Raw genomic sequence first — 25744 nt, 5'->3', positions numbered from 1 at the left:
AGTGAAGTATTGGGGCTTACCAAGACATATTATCAGTGATTGAAACCCCTGTTTTACTGGAAACCTTTGGAGAGAGTTATTCGACATACTTGGCATGTAACTGCATTTTTCACTAGTTTCCACCCACAGACGAATGGACAAACAGAACGGGTCAATGCCTTACTAGAATGCTACTTAAGGCATTATGTAAGCACGCATCAGAAAGAATGGGCAAGGCTCCTAGATATCGCCCAATTCTCTTATAACTTGCAGCGGAGTGAGTCCACAGGGCAGACACCATTTGAACTAACCACAGGCCAACAGCCATAAACTTCACATTCATTACCAGTCGCGTTCGAGGGAAAGAATTTTGGGGCTTATCATATGGCCAAAGGATGGGATGAGCAACTTGACACTGCTAAGTCCTACTTGGATAGGGCAGCTAAGAAGATGAAAAAGTTTGCGGACCGTAAGCGGCATCCCATGAACTATAGAGTTGGGGACATGGTCATGGTGAAGTTTAACCCAAGACAATTCAAGGCACTACGGGGCATGCATCAGAATCTGATTCGCAAGTATGATGGGCCATTTAATATCGTCGCCAAGGTAGGAAAGATCTCATACAAGCTTGACATGCCATCATATCTTAAGATCTGCCATGTCTTCCATGCTAGCATGCTTAGGCCATATCATGAAGAGAAGGATGATCCAAGTAAAGGACAATCAAGTCGAGTGCCTATTACTATCACCGTCTCGTATGATCGGGAGATTGAGGCTATCGTGGATTACCAGGTTAGGCGAAAACAAGGGCAACAAGACACCGCTATGTTCCTCGTCCATTGGAAGGGGAAATTACTGGAGGAGGCCACATGGCAATGATATGAAGACTTACAGCAATTCAAAGATAAGATCTGAGAGTTTATGCAGCAGCATTGCGCCGCGGTCGTCGCAGCATTAGGTGGGGAGAGTGTGATGACCCGTCATGTCATTATGCCACATAGGCACCATTTAGAATATATTAATGCCATGTGAAAGCTTACATAGGAGGAAAGCTAGTATTTGTGAGAAGATTCTAGAGAAGTATGGACATTTCCTTTGGAAGACCCTAGATGCCTATGGATTTGCTAGGAAAGTCCTTGGAATCTTCTAGGCTTGTAGAGAATTCTAGAGAAAGCCCTTCTCTTATAAATATTAAGGACATGTGTAATAATTAATATTTACATACTATCCTCTAGGAGACTAGTATATAAAGGGGGCCATTCATTTGTATTTCACCAAGCAAACAATTCAAGTTCTCTCTAATACAAAGCTTCCTTTAACGATTCTCTTGTGTTTTTTCTACCATTCTCTTAACGATCTTGAGTGTGGTAAGGCTCACTTGACATAGCAAGAACGTGAGCAAGTTGTGCAAGATTGTGAGCGAGTTTTCAAGTACCGCACGCGTACTTAATTAACAACTAAGGACGTGACATCAAGCTATAAATCCAGAGCAAAAAAATGTCTTAAATGAGATGCAGCGATTGACTGCATTTTACTTGTTGATAGAAGTTCTCATATGTCTGATATACATGATTTTTAGCCTGCAGTGTCACGGACTAATTTGTCATATGTCTTCTCAGTTGATCTATTTATTTTCAGTATTTCAGTTCTGAATTGTGATAGAAGTGCTAAATGTCTTATAATTTGTTTTGCTGCTCTGATTCAGTTTTGGGATTCATCGGCTCCTTTTCTTATGTTTTGTAAAGGAGCCAACCCATATTTTTGTAACATGTTGCATCCTCTGGGTGTTGTTTGTAATAAAATTCTATCTACTTCATCCAAGAAAAGATTTGTGATAGAAGTCGTATTATTTAGAAGTGTAGGGCAAGCTAAGCTCTCTATTAGTTATGCCATCAAGATTATCCTGGTGTAAAAGGACAAGTCTGATGCACTAAGCTCCAGGGGCGGCTCAACAAAGGTGGTGGCCTAAAGCCAAACCTTGATAAGAGGCCCAAAATATTTATTTATTTAAAAACTTATATCTATTTTATTTGAACTTTATTTTCTTAACTTTTTGAAATGAAATATATATATATATATATATTCTCTTGAGAATTTCTTAAATTTTAAGTAAGATTTTATCAATTCTAATTTTTAAAAGCTTCTTTCTGCATATGCAATTGTTATAGGAATTGTTAATAGTATTCTATAAGCAATATATGCATTTGAAAAAGAATCAAATCTTTTTATTTGATTTAGTATATCAATTAAAATATTATTGTCTACTTGTACTACTTTTCTTAATACTAATTCGAGAAATATATCTAAACTATCAATATTTGAGTGACTATTATGTTTAAAAGAATTTTTGCGATCTAGGCGATTGTCTCATTATATTCTCATCACCTAGTGATCTCAAATTTTTACCACTAAAATAGAAAACCAAAAATTCTCTTTATACATTTTGAATTGTTCAAATTAATTTTGAAGTTTTCTTCTCCTTTTTATTAAATAATTGTACTTTTTACTTTAAAATACTCATTTTTTAATTAAAAACATTTAATTCATAAACCTAATACCGGTGAAAAATGGGGCCTCAAAACTTTTGGGGCCTAAAGCGCTTGCTTTACTTGCCTTGCCCAAAAGCCGGCTCTGCTAAGCTCCTATTATGCGCAGGGTCCGGGGAAGGGTCGGACCACAAGGGTCTATTGTATGCAGCCGATATGTTTTTCGGCTCAAACGGGCGGGGGCTTTCTATTTGCTTGCAATGTCGGTTGTTCACCTTTAGTTATAGTAGAAGTAGAGGGCACCGTTTTTCCCACACTTCAGAAAAAGTAAAAAAGTATGGATGAGGTAAACAAAAGTACATAAGGAGTAAGAAGGAAGAACTTACCCTACATTTCTGCAAGAGGTTATTTTCACGGCTCGAACTAGGGGTCGCAAGTGGGCCGGTCCCGGACCTAAATGGGCCAAGTGGGCCGGTCCAAACGGTCCCGGGCCCGGTCCCGGGCCGGTCCCAAATTAAACGGGCCAAACGGTCCCGGACTAAACGGTCTTTTTGTAGGGACCGGGACCATTTGGTCCCGGGCTAAACGGTCCCGGCCCACGGGCTAAACGGGCTAAGTGGGCCCAACATATATTTAAAAAATAAATTAAATAGATATTAGAGACAAAATGATGTTAAAAAAATATCTAAGGCAATGCTTTGTAAATTTTATTATAGAATTATAACCTAAATTTTAATATTCAATATTTAATATCGAATATAACTTTTATATATATATACACTGTACTATACTGTATATATAGCTTATCGAATATAACTTTTATATATATATATATATATATATATATATATACAAATTACAGTTTCAACTAAAACTGAGTTGAGCTAAAACTTAATCTTCTATCATTCCATATTTATACTAGCTAAAAAGTACCATACTTTGGTCATTTCATGTTACTACTAAAAAGTATATATATACTAAGTGTATAGTATATAAGCTATATAAGATGTACATATAGTATAGTATAGTATAATATATATAATATATTAGAGAGAGATTGTGATAGATTATGTATATATAGTATACCAACTACACACCAATTCACCAACTTCACAATTGTTTCACAAATTGTAACAATAAAGTAAGCAATAGTAGCAATTATAGAAGAAAATTAGAGAGAGATTGTAATAGATTGATGATTTTGTAAGAAAAAATGAAAGAATGATGGGGTATTTATAGTTGAAAATAGGGAAAAAGTGTAATTATAAAAAAATTGGGATTAAATCAAAGTTGGGGAGGTTAAATGACTATTTTATAAATAGCCAACGGCTATTTTTGACAGCTCAACGGCTATATTTTTAAAAAAAAAAATAAAAAATAGCTGTTGTTACCGTTTGGCCCGCTAAGGGACTGGTCCTGGTCCTGGCGGGCCTAAATCATAGGACCGACCCACGAGACCGGCCCAGGCCCACTAACATCGGCTCAGGCCCACTTGCCACCCTTACCTCGAACCCATGACCTCCTTGTCAAATGACACCAACTTTAACAGTTATGTCAAAGCTCCACTTCAAGAGTATCTTTGTGTAATATCTAATAATAATGAATGTAATCAACTTTAGAATTCAGCTTACGTGTGCATAATCTAGAAGGAAAAGGGAACTTCTCTCTTTTGAGTGGCGATTCAAGGAGATAATATCTGTTTGACCAAAAAATATATAGATCTTGGTTCAACTAATTAAATTTATACTAAGGAGGGTTAATCTTAGTTAACAATAATACCTAAAGATAAAATTCATGAAAGTGCAATAAATGATATGCATATTTTCAATAGCAACGGCGGCACACAATCAATATTTAAGAAGTCAAAAGAACTAATATAGCATTAAATAGTGATGAACAACAATAAATGACACTTATGTAAATAGAACAGATGAGTCACCCAAGAAAGGATGAAATCAGTGAATGTTCCTTCTAACAATGATGAGTGATAGATAATTCTTTGAATATATGAGTTATTCTCGGATCCAGAGGAAAAGTGCAGACAAGAATCTTAGTAAAAAGATTGTTTGTGTATGCTTGCAATAAGATCTGATTCTCTCTTTTAAAGTCAAAGTGTATTTTACAAATGAATATCAAATGTTCCCTATCATTGTGTGTTCCTTATCATTGTGCCTCTTTATATTTATAGGGAACATATTCCTAAAAACTCTAACAGTACAAGTACAGAGAATATCCACTAGAATATATTTTTTTATGTTCTATATAGAAACTAGTCGTTATAACTCTGTCAAGGGTGCTCGACCTCGGCCTTGATCCTTGATGACTCATCGGCTTCAGCCCTTGCTGACTCTTTTACGTTTCTTAGATTACTTCGACAAGCGGCAGCTTGGAATGTTCCACTAATACTATTTTGACTTAAGTATTCTAAAGATAGATTTTGACCCATACAGTTATTCTTACGCTTATTGAGGCAGGCTTCGCGGACGGGTTCGATGAGCGGATCATGTTGTTGGTGGCCGAGCTAATCAAGAGAACTACATAGGTCAAGTATGTTGCGGCGAGCAAGTAACGTGGCCCTATATGGGCCGCACATTTCAAATGCTTCGGATTTCCTGGGCGATTTACTGGAGTTATGTTGTCCACCAACCTGGGTATTGCGCCCTCTACGCCTATCCCTTCCAAATAGGCTATTCTTTTCCCATTCTTCCGTTGGTAGAGGAGTTCTGTCGTCACTACGACATTTGTCCTACTCAGCTCGCGCCATATGTCTATAAAGCTATAAATATGCTTATTAAGTTTGCTGAGCTGGCCGAGGTCGAACTCACACTGCGACACTTAATTCATCTATTCGCTCTTATAGAGGAATGATGATTAACCTTCGCCACCGAGGGGACAAATGCTTGGTGGTGAAAATGAACAACAAGGCCAGTCATCAATTCTGGTTTAACTTTATTTTTGTCAGAACCGAGGACATTGTGGCCAATCTCAACGACTTTCCTGAGGCTTGGAACTATATTCGTAAGTACTTTGGTTTCTCTCCCATGTTCGGTCCTAAATTTTGACCTCTCGCCTTCTTCTTTTGCATCCAAGACCTCGCTTCCTCCTTTGGACGCTCATATTTCTGACTGGGTCAAGCGACTCCTCCCTCACATCGTAGGGATTCGGGAATGGCCATGTTTTTTCAAGAAATTCAGGCATGCTCTCCCTTCGACTAGTAATTTCCTTTTTACCATCAGCATCTTGATTTCTTTTCTCTTTTTCCTATGTTAATTTTCCCTTTTCATGTTTTTCCTTAGCTTCGGCTAGGGGGTCTACGAGGAGGTCGAAAGCTCCCACACCCTTATTCTGGAAGAGTAAGGCCACTACGCCCTCAGTTTTCGCCCTTGTTTTGATCGCGACTGATCCTATCTTCGTTCTAGTTCCCCTTGTCGTTGCGTCCGAATTTGTGACCGCTTCGGTCGTGGAGACTTCTGCTTCTCCTCTATATTCTCTCATCGACGAAGATGATGAACCTTTGGCTAGTGATGGATATCTCCTGCCTTAAAAGAGTAGGTCTGTGGATGTTGGTGACGGAGTCACCCGGTCCATTGATGCGGCAGAAGGGGACTTTTTGCTGCATGAGATGGCGACTATTCTTGCGGGACATGATATTGAGATGAGTACCGAGGTTCCGAGGTCGGTGGGAGCCGATATGGATGTGTCTCTTCCTTTTGCAGTGATGGAGACAGAAGGGATGGCTACTGATGTCCTTAACACTTCGCGATGAGAGGAAGCATTGACCTCTCGAACAACTACAGATACCTCCTTGCCGGCCATTGAGAGGGGAAAAAGCATTGCTGAGGAGGGCGATTAATCAGGTTCCAACGTTGATGTGGACTACTTGAGGATGATACAAGAGGGGCTTACCCAACTTGAGGTAAGAGTAGAGGGGTCTACGAGGACTATCGTGATCCCCATGGATCGTTACCTATTGGTGAACACCGAGGAGGTTGTCCCTGCCCTCGGCCCTCTCTGTTCTGAAATAGAGGGTAAGACCCCCAAAGAGATAGATGATGGTGCTTTATCGAGGAGTATTGCTAGCCTTGCTCTTAGGGTGAGTGTTTGTGTTTCAACCTTACTTTTTTGATTTTCAGGGCGTCCTTGGTTATGACTTCTTTTTTCTATTTCCTTTTTATGATTACGTACGGTAATCTTGGAGATCGAGACCACCTAGAGGGAGAATAAGCGTAAATACATCGTTGTAAAATTGAAGGATAGTACTTTGAGTATCGTGGCAAGTATTGAGATCTTCGCATGCATTTTCGTGAGGGTGGCGACATGCATGCCCTTCGTGACGAGTTGAAAGAGAAGGATGATAAGCTGTTGCGGGCTATCGAGAAGTGTATCATCCTCGAGGGGATGTCGAGGAGTAGGGACGAGAAGCTAGAGGTCACCAGGGGCGTGGAGGCCCATTATAGTAACATTCAAGCTCAAGTGATCGAGTTGCGAGGGAGTTAGAAGAGTGTCAACTTCAGCTGAAGGCCATCAATAGTGAGATTGTCGAGAAGCAAAAAGAGCTCGAGAAGGCGAAGTCCTATCATTTGGATGCTCGGAGGAAGACGGAGATTCTTGAATTGGCGAATAGGACTCTACGAGCCGAGTGGGAGTACGATCAATCAACAGTGAGACCTAAGGAAGATCGACTCGAGGAGAGGATCGGAGAGCTGGAGAAAGATAACTCCGTTCTTCATGATCAAGTGGCCGCTTTGGAGTCCGAGAAGGCCCAATTACTCCACAACCGTCCTCTTCCCGTATTCCAAATTTTCCTAATGTACCTCGAGAGTTATATGAAGAATGGATTCATGCCATGACCCAGTTAGATATATTTAGAGATTTGCATGTGACGGGTTCCATTTATGAGGTTGCCCTTGAAAATGCTCGCGTTAAGGCTCGTGAAGCTCGAGTTGCTTGTGGATATGATCCCGCTACGCCTCAGGCCGATGAGGAGGATGGGGATGAGGGTGTAAACTGACTTGAGGAGAACGCTTGGTATGACACCTCTTATCCTCAGGGCAAAGGTGGCTATAGCGGGGGGGATCGATATGGTGAGGGTATTTATGGTCAAAATGGTGACGTTGTTGAAGACCGATCTGGAGAGGGCACTAAAGGCCGTAATGGCGATGACCAGTAGTCTTCTTTCTGACTTTTTGTGTATTTTTGCTGACGTCTTCACGAGATTTTGTAAATAATTTAAGTATGAAATATCAAAGTTGTTCCTTGCATCTTCTTCTGTTCTTGTGGTTTATTTTTTGTACTTGTAAGTTTTTAAATTCTGTTGTTTGCTAGTTTCGATTTTTCTTCTTATTGTTGTTGTCTTTTAGCTGGCTGTGATTTTAGAGCTGAATATTCATGGGTCATGCCAGCCCCTTGTTTATATGGGTCGTGTGTCTTTCTTCATTGAGATATGGTCGTAGGTCGATAGGTGTTTGTTCGAGCGAGGTAGAACATACCCTTTCATTAAATCGCAGCCGAGGGCCGATAGGTGTTTGTTCGAGCTAGGTCGAACATACCCTTTCATTAAATCATGGCCGAGGGCGGATAGGTGTTTGTTCGAGCGAGGTTGAACATACCCTTTCGTTAAATCGCTGTCGAGGGCCGGTAGTTGTTTGTTCGAGCTTAGTCGAATATAATCTTTCGTTAAATCACGACCGAGGGACGATAGGTGTTTGTTCGAGCGAGGTCAAACATACCCTTTCGTTAAATCGTGGTCGAGGGACAATAGGTGTTTGTTCTAGCTTAGTCGAACATAACCTTTCGTTAAATTACGGCCGGGAGCCGGTGGGTGTTTATTCGATCTTAGGCGAACATAACCTTTCGTTAAATTGCGACCGGGGGGCCAGTAAGTGTTGTTCGAGCGAGGTTGATTATAACCTTAATACGAAAAAGGTGTCCTGATAAACGCAAGTTTCTTGTTACTTTGACATTGTTTCTTTGGTTACATACTTGGAGAAAGTTACAAATTTTGGGTGTTGGCTGATGTTCCCGTCCCAGTCCTAGGCTACCTAGTCCCTTCATTGTTTAACTTGGAGAGTATTGAGGAGTCGATCAACGAAAGAATAACAATGGTCCCTCCCTTGCGTATTTTGACTAGAAGTGTTCCCTTCGCCGCCTCGTTAAAAACCTTTTTGAGAAAACCCAAATTGGACAAAACTCAAGTGAGGAAAAAAGAGTACGACTTGGGGGACACTTTTTCTCTCAGAAGTTGAAGTATTTGAGGTGGCTGGTATTCCAATTGTTTGATAGTTGCTTTCCTTCTATTGTATCTAGTCGGAATAAGCCCTTGTTTTCTTTAGCTATGATTTTGGACGAACCATCCCAGTTTGTTCCCAGCTTGCCTTCCCAGAGGGTTTTGCTCGCTTGAGTTTTGGCTTTCAGCACATAGTCCCTGACTTTAAGCGGCCGAACCTTTGCTTTCTTGTTGTAATAGCGTTCTTCTTGTTGTATGATGGAGGGGATGGATCTCATAGGATGTATCCATGGTCATCCCACTATGGCGTTGTACGCAGTGGCCTGTCCATGATGTGGAATGGCATCTCCAGAGTCACACTGCCATCCAAGACGGGGAGTTTAATTTCCCCGTATGTCTACTCAACTACATTATTAAAATCGGTTAGCGTGATATAACACAACACTATCTTATCCTCGAGTCTCATTTGGGTAAGGACTTGGGGATGCATAATGCATGTGCCACTTCTCGTCCACCATGGTATTTAAAATACGTAAAGTAATAACGAGGGCATCATTATGAGGAAATGTCAAATCGTCAGCATCCGACTCATCGAAGATGATACTTTCTTTGAGTCCATCGTACCATTCGCGGGTGATAGACTGCTTGAGCTTGTGAGATATGGTAAACTTCACATCATTGATAGAGACGTCGTTGCCGCCACCAATGATCATATTGATAGTACGAGCTGGCGATGGCGGCTTCGGCATGCCTTGGTGTTCGCGTCCTCTGGTGTAGTTCTTTCTCCTCTTGTCGTTTAAAAGCTCTTTGAGGTGTCCTTGTCGTAACATGTTTATGACTTCTTGTCTGAGGGCGATGCAATCTTCTATTTTATGCCCGCGTTCCTGGTGGTACTCATAGAGGGCGTCAGATATTTTGGTGTTCGGGTCTGATCTCATCTTCGGTGGCCACTTCACATTTGTTCTGTGTTTCTCAAGAGTGTAGACTATTTTTGTAGTTGACACACAAATATTATGAGCAGATAATAAATGGGGATCACCTCTTTCGTTCATGTGAGTCCTTTTCCTTGGCTTGGATGGGCCTTCTTCACAGCGAGGGGATGGTGTAGCGGCTGCCCTGACATATGGTTGGTGTTGTTCCCTATTCGATATCAGGACCCAGTGATCCCTCCTGATGTTGTCTCTTCATTCCTTTCAGGATTCAGTTTGTACCGATGTTAGCCGGTGAGTTGGTCCGTTGAGGTCGTCTTCGTCTACTCGAACCTCGGCGTAATAAACATTATGGGTTTCGTCCCAAGTAGTTGGGGATATTTCATTAATTGGCTCAACAGTTTTCTAGTCGCTCTTGAACCATCTCTACTCAGCCCGTTCTGGAAAGCTGCGACCGCCATCCCTTCAGATACGTTCGGCAGAGTCATCCTTACTCTATTGAATAGGACGAGAAAGTCCCTCTCCCAAGGACTTCTTGATAGCGAATATGTCGTTTACTCTTGCTTTGGCCTTCTTGGCTAAGGCATTGGCAGTTACAAACTTGTCGGCCATTTCCTCAAAAATTTCTATGGAGCGGGTTGGTAGTTGTGAATACCATGTTAATTCCCCACCCTTAAGGGTTTCGCCAAACTTCTTCAACAAAATAGAGGAGATTTGTTCCTTGGAGAGGTCATTGCCTTTCACGACGGTGATGTAATGAGTCACATGATCCTCATGATTGGTCGTTCCATCGCATATCCTGAGGTAGGGCGGCATTTTGAAGGTTTTTGGTATGGCATGCAGGGTTGTGTCATTGTTGTATGGCTGCTCTACGAACCTACCGGCGTCCCTTTTTGGAAGCAACCTAGGAGTGCCCAGTATCTTGTCGACTCATTCTTGGTGTTATTTCATCTCATCTCAGAGTGATTCCATTGCTTCCATCCTCTTTAGAATGGCAACGAAGGCGTTGTCACATGTACTGTTAGTAATATTGTGAGTTATACCTATTGTCGGAGGGCTTGGTCGGTTGCACTGCTCGTCTGATGCAAGCTCTTTGCGGTTTCTATAGTCATTCCTGGAGAGGGTTTGTTGAGGACGCTTACTAGCATGTCAGTCAGCCATACCTCGAGAAGTTTGTTTACAGCTGTGGGCGTCCCTTCTACTGCGGATATGGAGGCCCCTTTTCCACTGGGTTTTGTTATGCTGTAGTGGGGGGAGGTGACATATCGCTCCTAGGGGAAGTGTTGGCCGTCATGTCCTTACCTATTGTTTCGTAGCTCTCGTTGATAGCGTTCATGAGGTTGCTAGGGAAATTACTTCTTATTTTGTCCTTTCTCCTTGGTTACCTGCCATGTAGGTTTTTGTACGTACAAAGAAAGAAGATCTCGGGGTTTGTGTGGTTAGTGACTTGCGTTAGCTGTAGATCTAGAGGAAACTAAAACCTTAACTAAGAAATCAACACAGACGACGCCAAATTATTTGACCGAAAAATATATAGATCTTGGTTCAACTAATTAAATTTATACTAATGAGGATTAATCTTAGTTAATAATAATATCCCAAAGATGAAATTCACGAAAGTGGAATAAATTATACGAGGATATATTTTCAATAGCAACGGCGGCACACAATCAATATTTAAGAAGTCAAAAGAAGTAATATAGCATTAAATAGTGATGAACAATAAGAAATGTTACTTATGTAAATAGAACGGATGAGTTATTCAAGAAAGGATGAAATCAGTGAATGTTCCTTCTGACAATGATGAGTAATGGATAAGCATTTGAATATATGAGTAATTCTCAGATCCAGAGGAAAAGTACGGACAAGAATCTTAGTGAAAAGTTTGTTTGTGTATGCTTGTAATAAGATCTGATTCTCTCTCTTAAAGTCAAAATGTATTTTACAAATGAATATCACATGTACCCTATCATTGTGTCTCTTTCTATTTATAGGGAACATGTTCCTAAAAACTCTAACAGTACAAGTGTAGAGAATTTCCACCAGAATATTCTCTTTTATGTCCTATCTAGAAACTAGCCGCTATAACTCTGTCAATGGTGCTCAACCTCTGCCTTGATCCTTGATGACTCCTCGGCTTCATCCTTTGCTGATTCTTCAACCACGGACTTCACAGTTTCTAAGATTACTTCGACAAGCGACAACTAGGAACGCTCCACCAATATTATTTTGACTTAAGTATTCTAAAGATAGATTTTGATCTATACATTATCGTTTATTTTTGTATCGTGTTGTCCTTTTTTCTTCAGGGATGTAGCACAACAACGTTTCTTTTGTTTAATGAACAACTTAAGTCTGTCGCAAAATACTTGTATTTTTTGTTTTAAATGTAGAATAACATTTTTCTCATCCTTGCTTATCTTTCAATTGTGATTTGTATGAAAATGTTATTGTCACGACCCAAAATCCAACTAGTCGTGATGACACCTAACCCAACCCGCTAGGTAAGCCAATTAACAATAAATCAATTCAAATGAGATTCATTAAGAGAAGTAATGATAAAATAACTGAAGTTCTATACAAAAAATTCCCAAGGACTAGTAGTACAAATTACGAGCTTCTAAGATTTAGAGTTTACAAAGTTGGTATGAAATAAATACATCATGTGTTTGAAATATACATGAATAGATTAATAATTCTAAAGCTATTAAGAACAAAAAGGCAGCTATGACCGGAATACAGGTACATTTTCAATGACAAATCCCGCCATACACAGCAACATCAGCATCCAAAATCTACACGCAATGCGCATAAGTATAATCTGAGTACAACCGACCCCATTTACTGAATAAGTAACAAACCTAACCTTAGGTTGAAAGCAATGACGAGCTTGGACAAAGTTTAGATTCTAACACCAATAGCCAGGAACAACTCACAACAATATAACTAAAGCAGTACAGGTAATAACTCAAAGATAAAATGCTCAGTTCGTTTACAGTTCTGGAAAATAGGCATGCTTTTCAAGTATAACAGTAAAAAAACCCAATTGTTTTATCGAAATCACCAAAATATGAGTAAATCTGAAAAAGTGTGATTTTTTTCAAAAACTTTCAATAATAGGTAAGATGTTTCATTTACAGATGGCATGAGGAAAGTGTATCTATATGCCTACATGTCAATGTGTATGTGAAGTCATGAATGACACAATACCGTACACAATGAGAAAAATGTATCTCTATGCATGTATGTCAAATGTGCATGTCAAATGCAATGCAATGCAACGCAATGATAAAACCGTATGCACACTCTCAGAGTATCAATTCACTCGCCCTCCCAGTCACTCGGCATTCTCTCTCGGCTCTCGCACTCAGTAGGTACCTGCACTCACTGCTAGTAAGTCAGACTCCGGAGGGACGGATCCTGCCCAAGCGCTAATATAAGCCAATCATGGCGTAAATCAACAAAATATATTGCAGCGTGTAACCCGGTCCCATAAACATCCTCATAATCAGGCCATCGACTTCACTCAGTCATCAATCTCTCTGGTTGTCACGACCCAAACCGATGGTCCGCGACGGACACCAGGTACCTTACTCAACTGAGTACCAACGTAACACATCTTTCGTATCATACTATCATAAGTAATTGAGCCGAAGAGGATGTCGTGAGATAAGTAGAATAAAACATGAGGAAATACTCAATATAGGGTGACCCAACTTGATATTTAAACACTTAAATACAGAAAGTACACGTTTTCTTAACTATGAAGTACCTTCCAAAACTCAAACCACAAATAAAAAGAGAGGCGATATAGCGATACTTACATCGTAGGGATTGTTTTAATGTTATCACTTCTTGATTCCGTGCCCGGGATGATAATATTGTTTGAAGCTCTTATAGAGAGCTTAAGAGTAAAGTTAGGGGTGTTATTTGGGCGAGATCTTTGGAAAATTGGAGAAAAAGACGAGATGGGATGCAAATATCCCAATTGTTTTAAAAGTCATAAAGGTGATACTTGGCACCCTTTGATTGGCCCTTCTTCCAACACTTATAACTTTTTATCTGGGTGTCGTATGAATGAACGGTTAAGTGCGTTGGAAACTAAATTCCAATACCTTCAATTTGATATATAATATGTCCTAAAAAGACCTCATATAGCACACGAAATATATTTCTCAAAAAGCTCTATTACATGGCAAATCCTTAGTCGGTGTTTCCGCAACTTTAATCCGATTTTTCTCAAACTTCATATTTTCTATTCAAATATCATATATAGCCATATTATGACTTTAAAATTATTTAAATCATGATTAACAAGTCTCATATTCATTACGTCACCTTGGGACGCACAGGGTGTAACAATCTTCCCCCTTAGAAACATTCGTCCTCGAATGTTAAACTCTCAGAAATCTATAGAAATTTTGGCAGAGTCTCCTCTGTAATGGTACTACTACTAACTTGCCACATAGAAAACCCAACAATACAAAACCACACAGGGCCACAATCATCAATAACACCAATGGCCTCACACGACAAATAACAGTAACTAGCATAAGAATCAAGTACCATATACATACCTAAAGGCTGTGATGTCTCAGTCTGATCCTCCTCCGGAAGTGGGAAAAAAAAAGGATACCCAGTCTTTATTTCTTCTTCAGCTTCCCAAGTCATCTCCTCCACATTATTGTTAATCCAAAGTACTTTAACTAAATCTACATCATTAGTTCTTAATCTCCAAACTTGTCTATCTAGTATAGCAATGGGAGCTTCCTCGTATGATAGTTGCTCTGTAATCCGGATTTCCGATCCTAACACCTACACCCAGAGGAGGACCTACATTGTAGGCAGAGGGGTCACCAGCACCCTTAAACTTCGGCAAAAACTCCATATATACTTGCTAATTTCTTCAAGAAATAGTCAGATATTAACAAAGGTCATCATACCAATTTTTATGAGCAGTGATAGATTTATATTGAATGTAATGAATCTTGGGTCTGCCTCTGCCTACACCCCCTTCCCAATTACTTCCTCTGTGCTCATTGAGAATGATTTAGCTATACTTTGAACAGAGAACATAAATGAGGAGAAGAAGTTGTGGAGATGCTTGCCTTTATACCGTGCATTACTCAGAGAAAACCAGAGTGCTTTTGGAAAAGAAGCTAAAGCTCTCTCGAGATTTCCCCCAGATGTGACTATATGTAGGAAGGTAACAAGAGCTGGGGATACTGGCCTTCACGTACTTGTTGGTGCTGGAAAGTGGTATGATTCTGTGATAAGTAAGCCGAAAAGTTATGCATTAGAAGGATTGGTTATTCGTAACAACAATGGTCATACACCTCTTTGTGTGGCTGCAAAGGTTGGGAACATGGAGGCAGCCAAGAAGTTGCTGCAACTCGAAACGGAAATCCGGAGTGTGCGAGCGACTGACGACGATACTGTTGGGCGGTATCCGATCATAGAGGCTGCTAGATATGGCCATAAGGAGATGGTTTTACTTTTGATTGGGGATATGGCCACAAAGATGGCAGACTCCCCACCAACTAAAGAATCAGCTGCTTCCACCTTTCTCCATCTGCTAGTAGTAGCCGAATTCTACGGTAAGTTAGTAGTATATACTGGTCCTATGCATCAATATTGAGTGTTGTATATATTGGTTTTGCTTTTGATTGGGATATACTCCATTTTACCGACTCATCTTTTGAGAATCTCTTTTGTGTAAAATAGATGTGCTGCTAGCTCTGGTTCGACGTTTTCCTGGTTTGGCCCGGGCAGAGTTTTATGGTGACAAGGGTGATGTATCGCTTCTGAGTTTGATGGCTGAGACACCTTCTGCATTTCGGAGTGGGACTCAGCTCCCCTTTTGGCAGCGCTTACTTTATTCTGGTAATATTTCTACTATGTTCATATTATCACCTGCAATAGTATTTTCTTCTGCTTATGTTCTGAAAAAAAGGCTATTTGGGTGGTCTAGCCTAGGTGAACTCAGCTCAATCTCCTCCTTTGGTAACAAAATCAAATTAGTACTGAACTAAGGAATTTTAAATAGCAAGAAAACCAAGAGTAGAACAAGTACTACGCAACGCTAATATCTCGTACTCGCATTAGTAAAATATATTTTGCATTTTGTTACTGCCGAGGGTCTATCGGAAATAACCTCTCTGTTCTCCCATGGTAGGGGTAAGGCGTGCGTACACACTACCTTTCCCATACCGCACTTGTAGTTTTTATAGAATGATGATAGTCAAATCTGTAATTTTGAAGGGAAAAAATCTATAATGGGACATTCAAGATTGAATAAATAAAGAAGATGAACGATAGACAACAAAGTGACAACATGTACTTCTAAGCATTGCTTTGTATTTTCTTGTGAAGTCTCACAGGCAAACTTAGAAAGCAGGTTATCAGACATTGAAAAGTCCTTTGTTGCAAATCAGCCCTCAGTCACAACACCCTCAATGGAATTGCCACAGCCCGCTAATGAGTTAACATGGGAGTGTTTCGTGAAGTATCCACACAATTGTGTCATCACAATTCAAATGTGGCTTGCTAGGATGATTAATATAGGTAAGTACTTCCTTAATATTTATGTTTAACGTGTCCTTTTTCGCCTTTGTATCAAGAAAATCAATAGTAACAACTCTTCTCAGACATTATTACTATTGTCGTTATTGCTATGATAATTATGATTAACAGCAGTGACTATGATATGAGGAAAATAATTGTAAAAGGGTAATAACTTCCTCTGTTTGGAAATTATTATATATGGTAATTCCTCTGATATGTATTTTCTATAACATTTGTTAGTTCCTTCTCATGTTCTGATAAAGTTTCCTTGTTTACAGCAGCAATATTCAAGCACATTAAGGATAAAAAGTTAATGCATAAAGAGACTCTTGATATCGTGGAACGTCTTTGCAAGGAGCTTATGAAAGAGTATAACGCTAAGAATATTGAGCCAGTACTCAGAAAGGCAGTACTGTTGGCAGCAAGTTCAGGAATTCCTGAAATCATAGAAGAAATTGAAGATTGCTACTCAGACGCAATTTGGTTTGTTAATTCTGAAAATCATAACTTATTTCACCTTGCAGTAATAAATCGTTATGAAAAGGTGTTTAACCTCATATATCAGTTAAGTTTGTATAATCATTTGGTAATAACTGATGAAGACACTTCAGGAAACAATATATTACATATGGCTGGAAAATTAGCACCTCTTAGCCGACTCAATCTTATCTCAGGTGCAGCTTTGCAAATGCAGCGCGAACTTCAATGGTTCCAGGTATGAGCTTCACTATTATAACTTGGTTCAAGATCTTTATTGAAACATAAAAATATTGGTGCTTTGGTTTATTAAGAGGCATGGAATATGTATGAACTAAGGGAAAAAGAGAACTTTTTTCTTAAATTGAAGTAAATGAGAATTTCAACAGATATACGAGAAGCATAGTAGCATAAGTAGGAAACTGAACATAAAGAGTTGGCTCGAGCTCGATTACATTGTACTATTGTAGCAAAACTTGGTTGAACCCTCAGCTCAGTCTGGTAGAAGCTTGGTTGGACTCGATTCAGTTCGATAATAGTACAACAAATTCAGTTAGGCTTGGCTTGACGACCGGACCTATTCTGCATTACTCTTAGTGCAAGGGGTACTTGTTTAATACCATCAACACTCGCATTTCATAGGTGGAGTTGACAAGGGGGGCATTCTATGTTTTCACCATATAGCTTTATGCAGCTAGGATTAATTTTGTTTATTGTTTTCAAAGGAATCCCAGACTCCACACTGTGGGAATACACTGGATATGTTATTATTGTTGTAGTGTTTTCATAGGAAGTTGAGAAGGTAAGTTAAGGTAAGTGCTTGCGACAAGCGAGATGCCCGTCTTTAGGTTTTTGAATATGGCTTAAGAATCATGTGGTTGAGTAACTTTATTAAAATAATACTCCTTTGTTTCAAAAAGATTTAACATATTTCCTTTTTAGTCAGTTTAAAAAAGAATGAACCTTTCTAAATTTGGAAACAATTTAACTTTAAAACTCTCCTTTTACCCTTCATAAGATGATATATAGTCACACAAATATCTGTGGATTATTTTAGACCACAAGTTTCAAAAGTCTTCTCTTTTTTTCTTAAACTCCTTGCCCAGTCAAATAGGTTTCAAATAAATTAAAACAGAGGAAGTATGAAAATTAGTAGGAGAGACAACAAAATCTGGGAAAATAATGTTATCAAAATGGATGAGGTGAGTTTGAGCATATGGGATGATTGTAAAAGATAAACCTGTGAAGTATCTATTGTGGAGTAAGCCTTTACAACTAAATAATCTAAAATTCTTCTATCTGTAAATTATGAAGGAGAGCTAATTAATAAAATTCCTGCCATGTGACCTCCAACCTCTGGCAGAAATGTAGGGTAAGACTGTGTACAATAGACCCTTGTGGTCCGGCCCTTCCCCAGACCCTGCGCATAGCGGGAGTTTAGTGCACCGGACTACCCTTTTCATTCTATTCAATTAGCAAAAAAGGAGAGAGGGATTCGAACCCTCGATAGTTCTTTGTTAAAACTATACCGGTTTTCAAGACCAATTCTATGATTGCTTCAACACTTGCATTAACATGAGTACATGCATTTACGTGTATGCAGGAAGTGGAAAAGTTTGTTCATCCAACTTTGAGGACAAATAGAAACTCATATGGAAAAACACCAAAAATGGTGTTCACTGAGGAACACAAGGAATTGGTCAAAGAAGGAGAGAAATGGATGAAAGAAACTGCAAATTCATGCACATTTGTGGCAGCCTTAACAGCAACGGTAGGATTTGCAGCAGCCATCACTGTGCCAGGAGGAAATCAAAGCAAAGGTTTCCCAATCTTCTCCAAAGAACCGGCTTTCACTGTTTTTGCAGTTTCGGTTGCATTCTGTCTATTCTCTTCTGTTGCCTCTGTGCTAATGTTTTTGTCTATCCTCACAGCGAGATATGCAGAAATGGATTTTCTTAGATCTCTTCCAAAACGATTAATTATAGGCCTCGGTACACTGTTTATTTCAATGACATCTCTGATGATAGCATTTGGTGCTTCAATTTACCTCGTTTTCGGTCAGAAAAATGGGTTGATACTCATTCCAGTAATCCTCTTTGAGTCCTTGCAATTTCGTCTTTTGCTGGATATATGTATGTCCACATATGGCCCAAGCATTTTTCATAAACAGAGCTCACGTTTACTCTACTAGCAAGCATTTTTCGTATGTTCTTCTTGTATTTGTGTTTGTACAAAGGGAAAATGAAGTTTCGACTAGTTTCTGAAATTGGATAGTGACGCTAATACATTTTTATTTGTGTTGGAAGACAATTTATGTTTGTCTTGCTTTGTTTTCCTCATATTTCCTGATACATGTGTTTTCATGGTGTTCTCTAATAGTATAATTTTAACACAATTCTGCTTTACAGCTTAAAGAAGTTTTTCTTGGGGCAACTTAAATTCCCCAAGGGAAATAAACGAACTTCCTTTGGAGATGGAAAACAAATGCATTTCTTTATTCAGGACAATTTCCAGATATTAAGTAGTAGAATCAAGAATCATGTAGCATTCCATCTCTTTTTCGTATGAAACCAAGAAAAGAATCAATGGTCAGCAACCAAATGAAAGTCAGTAAAGGAGGAAAAAGAACTTGTTCAAGCAAAGAGCTAAGAATTATCAGATAGTAAATATTCATTATATCGTAAGACATAAATAAAAATAAAATAATCAAAATCCCTCTTTTAATCAATATTTCCTTAAGGACCAATAAAATAGGAAACAAAATAGCAATCTGGAACTCGAAACATCTCGAGTTCATGCAGAGTTCGAGAAGGTTCGTACCTTAAGAAGGTGTAAGTAGGCAGCCTACCATGATATAACTATCGATTGCTGATTTCACGACTCGAACCCGTTCTAATGCATGTAAAAGAGGAACACGACAAATAATACAAGACGAGAGAGTACATTTGATAAGAGACCAAAATTACTTAAAAGTGTATATTTATGGGACTATTTTGAACCACCCCAAACATAAGGGACGAGTTTTGTCATTTGCTTTTAAATTTACCATACTCAAGAATCACATTTCCTCCCCATTCGATCCAACAAAACCTCTGACCTTGCCCCTCCCATTTTCCTTCTTTTCTCCATCCAAGATTCATCCCCAACTCTCAACACATTCAACTATGCGCACCCAAATTGTTCACAAACTCTTTAACCGAAGAATCAACGGAACCCCTTTGAATAGTAGTAAGAGATTTTATGGGGTAATACCAATGGTAATAGAGCACTCTTCAAGAGGAGAAAGGGCTTATGACATATTCTCAAGGCTATTAAAGGAACGAATTATTTGCATTAACGGCCCCATTGATGATGCCACTTCTCATGTTGTCGTTGCTCAGCTCCTTTTTCTTGAATCTGAGAACCCTTCTAAGCCTATTCACATGTACCTCAACTCTCCAGGTGGCGCTGTTACAGCTGGTTAGTTTTTTCTGCAATTGTTTGTTTCTCTTTGATTTGGGCTTCCTTTTTAGCTAAATTTGATTTGGGTTTTTTTGTTTGTTTGTAAAATTTTGGTTTTTTTTTAGTTTGATATACTTTGTGGTTGTGGAAATGAAATTGGGGTTTAGCTTAAATTGGAAGTGAAAATAGATTTTCAATGTCAAGATTTGATTTTTATCTTGCTCTTGGTTGTCTTTGGGATAAAACAATTGAACGTAGTGTCAACAGAGTTACCGGTATCTGTGCTAACGGAGGTAGCAGGCACCCCGTGGGATAGTCAAGGTGCCCCAAATTAGCCCCAGCACCACTGTCGTTAAGGAAAAACAATTGAAGGTATTTTTGTAGAGGTTTAGTTTTTGCATCTCCTTAAAGTAATATAATCTTTAAAGAGAGAAGTAAAAACGGAAAAGTGACTTGTGAAAAGATTTGATTCTTGAGAAGAATAAGTAGATAGCCAAATTATTGTTTTGAGGACAGAAAACATTACATATAACACTTCCATATGGGCTGATTAAGGTTGAGATTCTTTTGTTGTTATATTTACATTAGGTTCAGTGTTACGAGCTTTATTTGTCTTTTTTTAGTTTTGGTTGAATCTGAGAACCCTTCTAAGCCTATTCACATGTACCTTAATTCCCCTGGTGGTGCTGTTACAGCTGGTCAGTGTTTTGCTATTGTTTCTCTTTGATTTGGGTTTTTTTGTTTGCTGTAAATTTGGTTTAGTTTTGCCTTTAATTAGCTTTGTGGGTGTGGAAATGAAATTGAGATTTAGCTTAAATTGGAAGTGAAATTAGATTGTCAATCTCAAGATTTGATTTTTATATTGTTCTTGGTTGTCTTTGGGATAAGACAATTGAATGTAGTGTGGTCAGAGTTACCCGGTACCTTGCGCTGAGGGAGATAGCAGGCACCCGGTGAAATAGTCGAGGTGTCGTAAAAAAAATAAAAATTGAAGGTAGTTTTGTAGAGTTTTAGTTTTTGCATCTCCTTCGAGGAGAATAATCTTTACAGAGAGAAGTAAAAAATGAAAAGTGGTTTGTGAAAAGATTTGATTTTTGATAAGATTTCAGTAAATAGTCAAATTACGATTTTGAGGACACTAAACATCATATAGAACACTTCCATATGGCTGATTAAGGCTGAGAGTTTTTATTTTTTTGGTTATATTTACGTTAGGTTCAGTGTTATGAGCTTTATTTGTCTTGTTTAGGTTGGTTGGAGACTGTATGTACCATTGTAGGGAAAAGTGTTTAGATTCAGAAAATTCCTAATTTTTCCATAAAGGGCAATACAATGTACTAAGCTCCTGCTATGCGCAGGCTCCGGGTAAGGGCTGGACCTTATTTGGTCTATTGTAAACAGTTTTACCTTGCATTTCTGCAACTGCTAGAGGTTGTTTCCATGCCGTGATATCCCGGTCACACAACGACAACTTATCTAATTTAACCTAAAATGGAGATATTTAGTGTTGAGATAAAATGGAAATCTATTGAATGGAATGGATAGAGACAATTCGTATCTTACTCCACCTAATTTGGGACTGAGGTCTTGTTTATAGATATAAAGCATCAGGACAAAGGGAGAGATTGTAATCTTTGGGTTTCAGTCAGCTGCTCTTATTCGTTTGATTTCTTTGGGATGCAATTCTATCCTCATTTATTTCATACCTTTTTCCAATATTATGTGTTTGTTCCCATTCCTTAGATGGGTATGTTTCTAACTTTTCCCTTTTGCTTTATTTTACAGTATTTCTCGACCTTATAAACAAGAAAAAGCACTTTCTTTTTATCTGTCTTTCCTTGAGTACCATTTTGGTTTAATTAATCATGATTTGCTTCAAGTTTGCTTTCATATTTGTTGTGGCAGTTGGAACTGATAGTACGAGAGAAAGATAACGATCTCCAAGTGTTTTAACTAACCTGCCACAGGCAAAAGCCTAGTATTTTAGTGGCAGAAGGATAGAGGCACAGTCACATTGCGCACCGAGTTTTGAACTGTACGCCACAGGCCTCGGCAATTTATCAATTTAAAGAGAGTTAAAATTTAAACTTGCATATTTGGGTTTTAATTTTCTCTCATACCTCTGGTGAATCAAGAGAGAACAAGTGCTTGTTTTATGTGATTATGGAGAAAGATTCTCGGAGTAGTTTTTTAATCTTTTGCAATTTTGACTTCATTTCTCTTCTGTAGAATGCATGCCTTGCTGATACTGAGGCAGTAGTACAACACTGCAGTCAGTTTCATCCATGATTTGATTCCAAAGCGCAATCAGTATATTGACTTTGAGACCAATATGCCTAATATTACTCAGCCTGCGGTAACTCTCAGCATAGTTGGTCTGCAGTAGATCTTAAATTATAGGAAATGTCTTGGGTCTTACTATAATGACTAGTGGGACTACCTTGGCGAAAGATTGGCACTAAGGACTATACTTATGGCCGTCATTTTTCAATCAAAGGAAAGCATCATTGTGCTAATAAGACCTAAACATTACATCTTTTTGCCCAGTTTGGACTAGACATTAATATTACATATGCAATGTTTGTTGATAATATGCTTGGTTCTGTGTATGTGCTTATAGCTTGATCTGTACTTTGGTCAGAGTGCTGTGGCGATGCTTTTGTTCTGTGATTAAAGCTTGACAAAAAGGTCTGGCATTGGTGTTGCAGTGAACTTGAAGCTAAAATAGAATTTGAGGTTTAGTTGTTCTTTAAGGACATTGCTATAGATTTCCTGAAACGCTAACTGAGTTTATCTTTTTGCTGTTGCTAGGTCTTGCGATATATGATACAATGCAGTATATCCGATCTCCAATTCATACTATATGCCTAGGTCAAGCAGCTTCAATGGGATCCCTTCTCTTAGCTGCGGGTGCAAAGGGTGAGAGACGATCTCTCCCTAATGCTTCAGTTATGATTCATCAGCCTTCCGGTGGATATAGCGGGCAGGCTAAAGATTTGACGATCCACACAAAACAGATAGTTCGGGTATGGGATACTTTGAATGACTTATATGCAAAGCATACGGGACAACCTATAGAAATAATTCAGAAGAATATGGATAGAGATTATTTCATGACACCTGAAGAGGCGAAGGAGTTTGGAATAATCGATGAGGTTATAGATGAAAGACCAATGGCTTTAGTAACTGATGCTGTTGCGAATGAAGCCAAAGATAAAGGCTCAAGCTAGAAATTGCAGTAATACTGATTTTATTGCTGTCTTCTTTAACATTACCATCACTAACTAGTTCTCCATTTTTCTTACTGGTGTATTTACTTTCAAGTATTTTATTTGATGAGGCGATATCTCATTACTTTTGTTTTTCCAGTTGTTTGCTTTAGTGAATTTATATGCTGGAAGGATTTGAGGTATTAGATAGAAAGCATCTTCTGATTTAACTTCAATTATGTGCCTAAACTTCGCTTCAGCTGTCAGATTGGTTTGCTTGTTATAGCCCCTTCTCTTTACCCTTTTTGAGCCGAGGGTCTACCTAAAACAACCTCTTTGCCTTCTCAAAGGTAGGGGTAAGTTTTACGTACACTCTACTCTACTCAGACCCTACTTGTGAAACTAAACTTGGTATGTTGTTGTTGTATGTGCCTAAAATTGCTGTTCTGATTACTAACAGCAATTGAGTGCCAGAGCTTTTTACCTTGTTCCCTTCAGTAACTTTTGGAACTATTTTTGGCAGAACAGGTCTCAGATAAATCTGAAAATCCTCAGGGCAGGGGCTGTTTGGTTTGAATGCAAAAGTTATGCTGGGATTAGTTATCCTGGTATTATTTATTATTGATTGTTTGGTATGTTGTATTAATTTTGGGATTGTCAATTTTACTACTTTATCCTGCGATTACTATTTTACCCTCTGGCAAGTATAAAGTATTCCATCCTGTGTATAACTTATCCAACGATTAGTAACCAAACAAAGGATAATGCAGTACTAAATTTTTATCCCAGAATTTGCTTATCCATCGTACACTTGAATAAGTTAGTTATTTTTCCTCCTTTAACTTTTCCTTCGGTTGCTGACCATATATTCTTTTCTTGGCTTCATGCAAAAAAGAAGTGGAATTATGGCTGTCCGACGGGACGGGACAAAATTAACGGGACGGAACGGGATGACATTTAGCCGGGACAGTGGCGGGACGGGACGAAACGGTAGGCCCATCCCGTCCCGCTAACAAACGAGACGGAACGGGACGAGACGGGACGGGTTCACGGGCCTTAAGTGCCGTTTTTAAAAAAATATTATTTAAGCATTGAGTTTGGCAACGGATATTCTTTTGACAATGACTAAGTTTTTAAAATTTACAACATCTAGTTTTTTGACTTATTTAATAAATTTAAAAATTAAACGAAAATTAGGAAACTAAGTAAAGAATTATAAAATATTAAAACAAAAGACTTGTAATAAAATATTCTAGCAATTATAAATATATAATAGAGTTATAATTTATTTAATATAATTTTAATCCATTAAGTAACTAAGTAAGAGTGTAAGACAATTCATAAAACAAATTCAACGCTTAAAGCCTTTTATTTTATTAATAGAACTTTCAAATCTCACATACAAATATAATTCTTTTGAAGAGCACCTAATCTACGCAGCCACCTTCTAGGAAGGGTTCTGTTTGAACTAGACCTCTTAGTAGCCAATTACAAATTATCATACTAATATTTGTAAGCCCCTATATAACTTCGTTATAACTTATCTATAATTTCTCTCGGACATTATTCTGGAATTGGCAATGTTGATTGATGTTCCATGAGTTCCATGCCGTCATCGCTCCCAGTGCTAAGTATCTCATTGTATTCTTCTTCTTCCCTAGTGGTTAATTTTTCAAAACCAAGATTTCTTCTTTCTGAATTAATCCAATCTCTGAATAATACGGAAATCTCTAGGCTGTCCTCCGCTAATGAATGTCTATGATCTCCGATTTGAAATCTTGCTGCTACTGATGATGCTTGAATAGCAAGGATATCTCGGGCCATTATTGAAAGTATTGGAAAAGCCTTGCCACGCTCCCTCCACCATGCCAAAAGTTGTTCGTTGCCTTCTTCGTCTTTAATACTTTCTAATCCTTGATTAAGATAAGAATCAAGTTCATCATCAATAGAGGAATCAAAACATGTTATATTATCCATATCTTCCCATAGAACTTCTACTCTAGACTTAGAAGTAGAAGGAGCAGTTTCACCACCTGTTGTTTCCATAGATTTATATTTATCAAACATTGATCTAACATAAGAATATATGTTAGCTTGGCATTCTTCGAGAGATGGTTGTTCATTTTCTTGAATTGCTAAATTCTCATAAATTTTACGAACAAGTCCCTTTGCACCTCTTAATTTTAAAGATGGGTTAAGTATAATAAAAATTTAAAAAAGCTTGGGGAATAGGGAAAAAATATTTTTTAAATTTTGTAATCATTTCATTAATGGCCGGTGCATAAATTGGATTAATTTTATACTTATCAAATACAACAAAAATTCCACAAATATACCATAATATTTGTGTAATAGTAGGATAATATATACCAGAAAATTATTTTGTAGCATAATAAAATTTTTCTAAAAATTTAGTAAGCTCTTTGATCTGAT

At 38.4% G+C, this 25744-nt stretch overlaps 4 protein-coding genes across 4 annotated transcripts; 3 read left to right on the top strand and 1 right to left on the bottom strand.

The window, feature by feature from the left end:
* Positions 1-363: 363 nt before the first annotated feature.
* On the top strand, positions 364-858 carry LOC142177054 (uncharacterized). Its single transcript, XM_075245515.1, has one exon. It carries the CDS (start codon positions 364-366, stop codon positions 856-858), a length of 495 nt encoding a protein of 164 aa, XP_075101616.1.
* Positions 859-9140: 8282 nt separating this feature from the next.
* LOC142177053 (uncharacterized) lies at positions 9141-9629 on the bottom strand. Its single transcript, XM_075245514.1, has one exon. The coding sequence runs from the start codon at positions 9627-9629 to the stop codon at positions 9141-9143; it is 489 nt and encodes a 162-aa protein (XP_075101615.1).
* Positions 9630-9719: 90 nt separating this feature from the next.
* LOC107794686 (uncharacterized) lies at positions 9720-18852 on the top strand. The gene is made up of 7 exons (XM_075245513.1): positions 9720-9894; positions 14690-15217; positions 15345-15503; positions 15993-16184; positions 16463-16899; positions 17452-17463; positions 18265-18852. The coding sequence occupies exons 1-7, from the start codon at positions 9720-9722 to the stop codon at positions 18850-18852; spliced, it is 2091 nt and encodes a 696-aa protein (XP_075101614.1).
* Positions 18853-19713: 861 nt separating this feature from the next.
* LOC107794723 (ATP-dependent Clp protease proteolytic subunit 2, mitochondrial) lies at positions 19714-23470 on the top strand. Its single transcript, XM_016617248.2, has 2 exons — positions 19714-20120; positions 22914-23470. The coding sequence occupies exons 1-2, from the start codon at positions 19826-19828 to the stop codon at positions 23330-23332; spliced, it is 714 nt and encodes a 237-aa protein (XP_016472734.2). The 5' UTR covers positions 19714-19825; the 3' UTR covers positions 23333-23470.
* Positions 23471-25744: the final 2274 nt, after the last annotated feature.

Source organism: Nicotiana tabacum, chromosome 23 (genome assembly GCF_000715075.1).
Source record: "Nicotiana tabacum cultivar K326 chromosome 23, ASM71507v2, whole genome shotgun sequence".
Lineage (NCBI taxonomy): Eukaryota > Viridiplantae > Streptophyta > Magnoliopsida > Solanales > Solanaceae > Nicotiana > Nicotiana tabacum.
Note: the sequence above shows the minus strand (reverse complement) of the source record. Positions and strands in the feature narration are given on the sequence as shown.